The sequence below is a fragment of the Zingiber officinale genome, chromosome 3B (genome assembly GCF_018446385.1).
Source record: "Zingiber officinale cultivar Zhangliang chromosome 3B, Zo_v1.1, whole genome shotgun sequence".
Classification (NCBI taxonomy): Eukaryota; Viridiplantae; Streptophyta; class Magnoliopsida; order Zingiberales; family Zingiberaceae; genus Zingiber; species Zingiber officinale.
This window is the reverse complement of record NC_055991.1, coordinates 50,743,927-50,754,596: the sequence shown is the minus strand read 5'-3', so window position 1 is coordinate 50,754,596 and position 10,670 is coordinate 50,743,927. Positions and strand designations below refer to the sequence as shown.

The window sequence follows — 10,670 nt, the reverse complement described above, 5'->3', positions numbered from 1 at the left end:
ATAACTCCTTATGTAGGGAACCATGGTGACTTCAGGTCTATGGACCAATAGTCATACTAATAGTCACATGAGAAAGTATATGACACTCATATAACGATCCATGATACTTTCTCATGGCGGGTCATTTAGTATATATTCTCTAATGCATACCCATGTGTCAACTTGATATCTCTATATCCATGACTTGTGAGATCAAGTCATCGAGTTGACCTACATGCTAGTCTTATTGTATTAACATTGTCCCTGAATGTTAATACTCGACTAGGAATGATTAAGAATAGTGTTCCCTATATCATCTCACTATCGATTCAACCAATCGATTGATATAGGTAAGAACCTTCTACTCAAGGACGTTATTATACTTAGTTTATTTGGCACCAATACAAGTAAGTATAATAACCAAAAATCAAATGTCTTTATTTATATAGAATATGATACAACAAGTCCAAAATACAATCATCAAATGATTGGCTCTAGCTAACCGTTCTGCATGAAGATGAACACTAATTAGAATATTAATCTTAACAATTGTGATACTCCTATGTTTAATTATTCGATAGGGCCCAAAGAAAAATGTGATCATGATTGAAAATCATTGCCCAAGAAAATGTGACTGAATAAATGATGCACTTAATATTCTAGACAAAGTCGATATCACTTGAATTAAATGATGCCCAAGAAAATGTGACTCGAGAGATCAGAGATGCATTTGAAATAAAGGGTGGAATATCACTTGAATTATGCATAAGCCGATATCAAGGTTCACCTACTAAACAGATACATGATTTTTAGAATATCAATCACATTAATGAATAATAATATCCACGAGCTTGTGTAAATTTTGTCAATAAAATGAAAATCTTAATCACATGAAAGCAAAACTAAATGTTGATTGAAAGACTAATAAATAAATAAATAAAAAGGATAAAGATTGAATATAAACTACATTACCCCACCATCAATCTACAGGACGGTCACACTACCAATCCAATTGTGCCTTTGTCTTCACCATAAGTTTCATCCAAGTCGTATATCAAATAAACACCAAAACAAGACTGCCGTTAAATTATAACCAATTCAAACCAGTAAGATACCAGTGACATATATGAGAAATGGAACCTGAAAAGAAATTTTTATATTTCCTCTATGTAGGCAATGTTTGAAAAAATGGAGCAGGTTTTCTATAATAACATTATGACTGGCCACAATGCCCACAGTCTGCTAATCACAATCTGAGCTGCCATTGTCTCTGCGAATCCAGGGAGAGACTCAAAGAGCATGGAATAAAATTTCAAGCTGTTTCGTTATCTCGTTCCACAAACGGATCGGTATGAATACACACCTCCAGTGCTGGCATGCCACGGCGGATCCAGACGCATTACGTGAGCCCACGGTGGCTGGCGGTGCGAAGGGATAATGGGGTAAGGTTTTTAATTTAGATTTAATTAAATAACCTAGGTTAATAATTTTAATTAACTCCTAATTATATTAAGATAATTTAATATACTTAATTAAAATCATGAACAAGTTCCATAATCAAGCATGAACTGTGGAAGCTAACAAGCAAGGTAAACAAAAAAAAAAACAAAAGGGTACATAGCTCGGTCTTTTCCAACTAATCAACCAAAAACCATGAATTAATATATTGATGTTCGTTGTGAAGAGGGAGTACTGAATATGAAGCACCACCAAAATTGTTATATTTGGAACATTTTTCCATATAGTGACCAAATTCCTCTGAAATTTTACCCACGGCCAGAAAAAGAATGAAAGGCGAATAATAATGAACTCATCTGTTCACAATATGGACTTTTTTTATATAGCATTGTCTTATCAATCGTGAACGAGAGGACTATAAATAGGGTACCACATATTTCGAGCAACGTACTCCATAATTTCCTCCTGAAATAAAACATGGAAAAGCACTTCCATAACTTCTAAATAACAAGGTAGTCATCAATTAACTCAAGAATAAAAAGACAGATTATTTCTCTCAAAACAGTAGTAATTTTGTGTACTTTTTGTAGTACCTTTGACATGTGAGAAAGCTGTTTTATATCCACGTCGCCATGTCCTTCAGCAAGATCATCAGCGACAGCTGCATGTACAACAGCTGCCCCAACTTGAATTGTAATATGCCTGATACTGGATAAAGATGCCAAGTTAGGAAGAATAGTAATTCTAAGGTAATATTCACATGCATATTTATTCTTAAAATATGTGAAATTTACCTAGAAATAGAAGGGAAGATGACTCCTTTTTTAATATCTTCATCAGTGATGTATGATGCTAAGCTGTTTTAAAATTTAATTCGGTTTCCAGTTAGTAACAGAAAGATGAACCAAATCCATTATTTGAGCAACAAACAAAGCAACATACCACATGGGAAATGACAAATAGAGTAATAAATGCTTCGGCTTTCTAAACGATCATTTGTGATGAATACAACTTACAAATCTTTGCACTCTTATTTTAAACAAGTCTACCTAATGATCTCGATGCCTTAGCACAACTCTAGCAAATTCCTAACGAATTAAATACTTTTTTCTAGAATAGTGACTTACCATTCAGCTGCTGCTTGAAGCATTCCATCAGAAATGTGTTTAGCACCAGAAAGAAGAGCTCCTAATCCAATCCTGAAATTTTTTATCCCGTCAGTATCAGTCTGGTAGTTTCTAATTGTTGAGCACAAAATTGTAAATATAATTCAACCCTCGAATGTAAATATGCCAACTCAGGGGTGTAAATGCAAAAGATCAATAATAACAATATGAGGTAAATCTCAGACTAGACTGGGCGGTTTGACCAGAAAAAAGAAGACCCATGTTTGGATCTAATACAGTTGTCCAATTATATCAGTTCAGCATTAGAATTGATTAAAAATGGATAGCTGACCATGATTTAAAATTTTGAGCTGTGATGGAGTTTCGGATTATAACTGAAAAGATACGGTTTTGGTACTAAATGGTGCAGTGCCAATGCGGTTTTGATAGTTTTTTAAATATAAAATATATCAATTAAAAAATATTTTTTTAATATCTAATTGCTATAGATGTTTACTATTAAGTTATATTTGAGATATTAAATGTTGAGTTTATGTTTTGATATTTTCTCATCAAATATTTGATACTTATTGAATAAAAGTCAATTTAGTATTAACTGAAGTCCACCAAGTTTAAACTAGATTTCATTTAAATTTATTTTGATCAATTTAAAATTAAATCAAATTTATATATAGAATAATTTAGTTCATAGTAGTATTAGATTTATTTTTTTTAATCTTTTTTAATAATCGATCTCCTATATCCTTAAAGGGGGTTTTCTTTATGTTTTAGCTTATGGACGTATGAAGAATGGAAAAGCATAGCCATCCTTAAAGAGGTTTTTTTTCCTCTTACATTGGGAAGAGATGAAGGGAAGAGAAAAATTAGTCATTCTTCAAAGGTTAAAGAGTTTTTTTTTTCTCTGTGTTTACCTTCATAAATAGCTAAAGCGGAAAAAATTAATGAATAAAGGAGTGAAAATTAACGAGGAAAAAAAATAATGAATGAAAGAAGGGGAAAAAATTAAGATGGGGAAATGAGTCACCTTTTTAAAAATAAAAATTTCTATCTAAAATTAAAAAATAGTAAAATAATAATTAAAAATAATAATTAAAAAAAAACCCACTAGGTAATGGCAACCACCTCAATTACACAGTTGCGAGGACATCCTAGACTCAACATACAAAATAGTCATAATAGTTCAATGTTCAAAATTTTGAATGAATCCTATCAATTAAGAAAGTATGCACAACCCTCATTTTCTCTAAGTATCCATAATTTGTTTCTGCACCTTTATCCTAAATAGATTGTGATATTTGGGATTCAAGTTGTGTTTCATCAATATTTGGTTTAAGAATTTTGTTAGTTACATAGATGACTACTCTAGGATGACACTTTTCTTGTTAAAAGTCAAGTTCTAAGTTTGTGCTTCTCAAAAACTATTCTAAATTTTTTATTCCTCTCATAACTGACTATTATAGAATGACATAGCTTTTAAAAAAAAATTCAGAATATTCGTAACCATTTACTCTTCTTCCTATGATGAGATATGAATACAATTTCAGGTATTCACTAAAGCCTCGAGAAGTAATAATGCTAAGGCGTATTTTCTCATTCCTTTCAACCTTTCTCCTTTGCCATATTCTTTACTTATGTTCATGTTCTTGTAAACCTTAATAGAATAGTGTTGATGAGAGGAAAAATAGAGATCTAGTTGACATAGCTTATACAATATTAGTATAGAAGTTCCTTTGAAATTTAAAACAATATCATTCTCACTATGTTATATTCGCCTACAATTCTTCATCTTCAAATTCCCTTCACAATATGTTTTCTTCATGATTCTCTCACTTCTCTCGTGTATTTGAAATGTTTTTTCATCTCATGACTTCAAATGAAGAAAATGATCTTTTAGATTTATCAAATGTGCCTTTCTTAGTTATCTTCGCCTACAAAAGCTATCTTAGTGGTTACATTGGCAGTTAGCTTGGTGAGTATCAAGTAAACATAAAAACTGATTGTATTATAATGATCTAAAATAAGTACACATGGAGCAATGCCCAAGGCTTTTTGCTCAAGGGAGATTTATCTCGTATGTATGTGTTAAAGTAATCTCCAAGGGCATGATTTGAAATATCATACCATATCAAACAACATGTTGAAACATATCATTCTCCTAAAACTCAATATCAATCAACACTAGTAATTTCTCTAATGACGCCTATGCTTGGCATGCTAAAAGCCTTAAACACATACTAAGATGAATTGGAGTAATTTTTTTTGTTGCTTTTGTCTGCACAATACAGTATCAAAATTTGTACCATTCGAGATCGACAAAGAGTGTAACATGGAATGTTATTTTAAAGTTTGATCTTAGGTATAAGTTGTCTTCTCTTATTCTTTCTCTTCTTCTTACTCTTCATCTCCTTCCTCTCACCTCCAATTTGTCATTAACATCATATCGACATGCATGTACGATATCAAGACTCTTAACATAGTTTGAGATTTCAAACCTTGATCAAAAGTATGTCAGATCACTATTACTATACTATTCATTGTGGAAATCATATTCTTATCATTTATGTAAATGTTATTATGAGTGATTATTGTATAGACCACGACTAAATGCATAATTTTGTTATTACTTTCAAATAAAGGCATTGACACCTTGAAGGATTTTGTTAGCATAAAGATTGCTAGGTTAGGGAGAGATCAATATCTCTCAATGGTAATATGTGCTTGATATGTTCAAAAAGGCAAGTACATCAAGACCAAAGTCAATTGATACCTCACTAGATCCTAATATCAAGCCAATTCTAGGACAAAGGGAATTATTATTTGACCCAAGGAAGTATAAGAGACTAATCGAGGAGTTAAATTGTCTTCCAATCAACAAGTCAAATATTTTATTTTTATAGTTAAGTGTAATTAGTTAATTTCTTGACACTCCATGTCATGACTATTATTAGAAAGTAGCCTTAACAATTCTATCATATGTCAAGAATGCTCTAGAATAGTTTCTCATACACTATGATCGTGGTCATCTATAAATTATGGGGTATGATTAGGTAGGCTCTCTCATAGATTATGATAAAGTATATCATTTTCTTGTTGCAGGCAACTTGATATCTTATAGGAGAAAAAAAGAAAATAGTTGTGATTAGACCGAGTGTAAAGGTGAAGTATATCTCAATGGTCTTATGATAATCAAGTTGTTATGCAAACTGCTTCCAATCCTATCTTTCAGTCCAAGGAGGCTCGTCTCTTTTATTAATTTTAATGGTCACTAATTTGTTTGCCAACTTCAAGTGGTCCATAATTAGAATTAGGTATATTCATAATAAGTTCACTTTTACAATATTTTTGAATCGATTTAAGGGGAGTGTTGAGACAAAATTGTAAATATAGAATGAGACAATTATACACATACCAACTTCAAGTGTGCAAATATATAATAATTCCAAAGTAGAGGGGCCTACCTAAGGGAAGAGTCCTAAATATTTCCCAATTTTTAACACTAATGAAATATGAGCTACATGAAAGAAACTCGTACCCAGGGAACAGATACATGTTGTTTGCTTGGTTGACATAACCTACTTTCCCATTTCCTGAAAATAGGAGATGAAAACATCAAGAACCAACACTTCAAAAAGTAAAATACATAATTTTGATGAGAAGAGAGTTTTTACCTAAATCTACATTTTCAAAAGGGCTTCCACTAGCAAAAATTATGTTTTCGCCAGCATATTTGAATGCATCCTTAGGAGTGCACTCAGCTACAAAAAAAAATGACATGCTTTTGAACATATACCAAGAACTATCTGTCAAATGTAAAGTACGGTGAAAATACCATTCTTTGTGGGATTTGACATAGCAAATATTGCAGGGCGACAGGAATCAGAGTGCTTCATGGCCCTAAGCACCTATAGAAAGGTATGGATCAGATAGATGTCACTAAAGACAAATCTTTGTGATAATATGGCACAAAGGAACCTAAGGACATGAAAAATTTAGTTCACTCAATAACAAAAAACTCATAAACTTGATGATAGTCAACGCCATGCAACAATAGAAATATAATTATATTGTATAAAACCATTGAGTGCATTTGTAGGAAAAGTTCAACATACCTCCTTATTGAAGATACCGCCAACTCCCGACAATCCTAGAAGCACATGGGGCTTCACTTTTTTTACCTATGATACACATGACAATTGTTGTCACTGAGTGGCTATTGTATGTAAGAAAAAGTTAATTACTAAAACAAGTATTAATCTTCCAGTTTTTCAAGAAATCTAATTCTAATCACATTTGATTTTAAATTTTTCTATCACCAAATGATTAGGATTCACTTCATAATATTGGATGCTATTCATTTAAGAGAAAGCAGATGGAAGAGTTAATAGATGGTAAATTTGTTATAAAATTGAATAGGAAATGAAAATCTTGTTGGAATTAGAAGGCAAGAATATATCTGTTAACACCTAAGAGTACTGGATACATTTAGTAGTTAACCACCAGAAAAACCAATAAGTTACACATTGATGGGAAAAAAAAACTTGAGAGAATTACATTACTGCTCAAAGAAATTATGAAGCATCATGCATCTAATCTGATAATCCAGCTTACAAAGAGGAGTTCCAATAAATACTTACTACTTCTAGCAGACTAGCACCCTCTTTAAGTCCTTTGACTTCCTCTGAACCATAGCCACAAGCAAATGGAGCAGCTGCAGGGTCAATGTCTTTCCTCTCCTTTGTAATAAGACCCTGCACATAATAATTTAGGGAAGACCATTAAATATAAGAAAAATCAAAATTGGCCAATAAATTGTTAGAACCTTGGTTGATGAATATGTAAAGGATAGTTAATTTAATACTAATTTGTGGTCTCTTTGCATCACATTTGTGGAGTAAAATATAATAATCCTGGTGGGAGAAAGAGCCAAACAAATAAGGGAGGAAAGGCTTACCCAATGGAAAATATTGTAAAAAGATTGTGCAAAAATAATTATAATATGCACAGATACTTAAAGCAATTTGATTCAGATCTATGATAAAAATTTATGTACGACAGCCATTGTACATATAGGCAGCTAAGCGGTAGAGAATTTTGAGAAATAATAATGATCTTGTGAGAAGAGACAAAGAAAAAAGTGGATGAGATTCATGAGAAGCCAAAATCATCCTGAACAAATGATTGCAGAAAGTAAGCAAAGAAAATCACGACTAATACCAACTCAACCCAGTGAATTCTAGTTGAATCTGTTTGTATCAAGCTGTATTGCCAGATACAGAACCCTATATTGCTTCATACAATGACTATTTTAGCTGCAAGGCACAAGTTCATTTACTTCTAATTGTGACTCTCTACTAGAGTGGACCAGGAGGGGAGCCTTGGCGCAACGGTAAAGTTGTTGCTTTGTGACCAAAGGGTCACGGGTTCGAATCCTGGAAACAGCCTCTTGCAAAAAGTAAGGTAAGGCTGCGTACAATGGATCCTTCTCCGGACCCCGCATAGCGGGAGCTTCGTGCACCGGGCTGCCCTTTTTATTGGAGTGGACCACTGAAATCTCTCTACCTCTGTGTAACTATCCATTTTCCAAACAATACACAGGAAGGGGATTCTTGTTCTACCACCAAAGGGATTTTGAGAGAAGATGTAGCTCACCTTTTGCATCTGTTTCCAATTGAGCTATGATGGCAAGAATGTATCCACTTCTTAATGGCAACTGGCAAAACACCTTCTAGATAAAGTGGTTTGCATGCCATAACTAAGATCTCGCATACTGGAATGGAAAAAATTCTTGACTTATGCCAACAAAATGTACCATTCTAACAATTCATGCATCACTCCAGTTGCACCAAAAATGCTTACAAAGTCAAAATGTAAACCTACTTTACTAATAGAGACTTGGCATAACGAAATTGCATCAAACCATACTAGTATCACTTGTACAGGTAAATCATGATTCTCCAAAGCAAAAATACATGTGACATGACCTTCCAGTAGTCTAGTACCGGATATCATGAGAGTATTTGAGTTGTGATTCTGCAGATGTACACTAAGCTTTAGACAATCTCAACATAAAAGCCGTACTCATAGTGCACAAAATTCATTTTATTAGTAGTAAGAGTTGCTCCAACTAACAAGATGGATTATATTTTCTCCTTTTCATTCAGAATTGAGGCAAATATACCTAAAATTCATAAATAATAGTTAATGCAGGTGAACCAACTATTGTAGAATTGACATGAGAGAGACTGAGCAGGTTCAAATTGGTAGAAGAAACTTGAGCAAACCCATATTTTGAGTCACATAAGATTTAGCATGACATCCAATCAGTCCAAACAAAGAAAAAAATTTGCATAGGCTCAGGATTTAATTCCTAAGTGAAACCTCATTAATAAAATTCTAAACAGACTTAGGAACCAATTTCAAAAAGAATGGCATTTCTAATAGAAACCAATATTAAATAATGTAAACTGCATCTCGTGTTTGGGAACCCAGAATGAAATCCATTGCTCCCAGCCAATTTCTGCTGAACTCATTGAATTATCATGTTGGGTTTGTTTAACTAATTTGCTAACTATATGATAGTAATCTTGTATCAATGGATGTGAGATTTCTTATATCCCATAGTTTGGTGATATTTGTTGAATCCTTAACCTTTTGGAACCTGGAATTCGAATTGCCACACTTCTATTGCTCCCAAAAAAAAAATAATCTAAAACTAACTCAATTGAATATATTTTAAATTTCAAGCAAGTTGGATGTTCCGAGGCAAATAGAAGAGAACCAGACATCTTTGTCAATCAGCCAGAATTGATTTCCCTCAAAAGATTCATTGCTTCCACACATTCTAGAAATAGCCTTTTTAGCCATGTTGAGCACACCTATTCCTGCACTGAATATCACAAGAAACATTAGCAATCAGAAAAAAAAAATGGTTTAGAAACATAATTGGGGAATTTCCTTAATAGGATCCATGTTAAAAAATACCCCAACAAGGCTCACATGTTTGAAAATGACATAGAAGAGCCCCTAGGTGATCTTTCCCTCATACCATTGTGTAGATATTTTCACACACACATTTTGGATTCATCAAAATGATTGATTATGTGGTTCAGTAGGTCATTTCAAACTTTGGGTGCTTGTTTGGGAATTCTTCAGCTTTTGGGCATGATTAGGGCATTTAGCCTACATTAATTACAACTAGCAACAAGTAGAAGCATTCCATTTAGCTGATTAAGTTCCAAACTGGACAAAGTTACAGGTAGAAATCAGAATCAACTATGGTTTGCCTGAATCCATAGAAGAAATTTAGCATACAGATGTTTATAACAGAATAACGTGGATGTGGATCTACCTACATCCCCTGATGCATCAAATATAGAATACAAGCAAATCGGTTATTGCACTTCTTGAAAATAAAAAATAAAAATTCCTCTTTCATTAGCCAGGCCATTTTGCATAGACGATTAGCATTGATACAACAGGATATTCACAAATTTTTTTTGAGCACGAAATACGTTGCATCTCAACAAGCTTATCATACTAATTGGAATGATTAGGAATGGTGTTCATGAATTTTGGTGGATTTTATTTCATATGTAACAAGGGCAACAATCATAGATTTAGCATACCTTCCAGCTCCTACCACAACAATCTTCTGCTTCATGAAATCATTTAGAGATCTCCCTTGTGCTCTCACAGAACCAAGCAACCCAGCTAGTGCAACACCAGCAGTTCCCTGATGAAGAAAGAGCATTTATCACAAAGAAGCCTTCTAGAACACCCCCTTTAGGGTCTGTTTAGTTGGATGGGAAATCAAGAAGGCAGAGAGAAACGATCACAAAATCACATATGGAACTCAATCATTTATGTGCATCTTTAGTGTTATTTTATTTCCTCACTCTCATATATCCCATCCAAATAAATGGACCATTAATGTGTAAACAAAATCAACACTTCATGAAACACAAGAGATGTCCTCAGGGGAAGCAAAATACAAGCTAGAAGCCATACAAATAGACCTGTATATCATCATTGAACATGCAAAAATTTTCACGATATCGCTGAAGAGTTTCAAAAGCCCACTTCATTTGGAAATCTTCAAACTGAAAC

General features: G+C 33.2%; 1 protein-coding gene across 1 annotated transcript in view; it reads right to left on the bottom strand.

Moving 5' to 3' along the window:
• Positions 1 to 1,677: 1,677 nt before the first annotated feature.
• Positions 1,678 to 10,670, bottom strand: part of LOC121968283 (NAD-dependent malic enzyme 59 kDa isoform, mitochondrial-like) — a 43,689-nt gene continuing 34,696 nt past the window's right edge. The window contains exons 8-19 of the mRNA XM_042518722.1: positions 10,580 to 10,663; positions 10,190 to 10,296; positions 9,348 to 9,450; positions 7,199 to 7,312; positions 6,674 to 6,739; positions 6,394 to 6,466; positions 6,233 to 6,319; positions 6,097 to 6,151; positions 2,565 to 2,636; positions 2,232 to 2,294; positions 2,031 to 2,145; positions 1,678 to 1,902 (exon numbers count right to left, since the gene is read on the bottom strand). Coding sequence (XP_042374656.1) covers positions 1,834 to 1,902; positions 2,031 to 2,145; positions 2,232 to 2,294; positions 2,565 to 2,636; positions 6,097 to 6,151; positions 6,233 to 6,319; positions 6,394 to 6,466; positions 6,674 to 6,739; positions 7,199 to 7,312; positions 9,348 to 9,450; positions 10,190 to 10,296; positions 10,580 to 10,663 — 1,008 coding nt within the window. The 3' untranslated portion in view covers positions 1,678 to 1,833. The remainder of the gene's footprint in view (positions 1,903 to 2,030; positions 2,146 to 2,231; positions 2,295 to 2,564; positions 2,637 to 6,096; positions 6,152 to 6,232; positions 6,320 to 6,393; positions 6,467 to 6,673; positions 6,740 to 7,198; positions 7,313 to 9,347; positions 9,451 to 10,189; positions 10,297 to 10,579; positions 10,664 to 10,670) is intronic.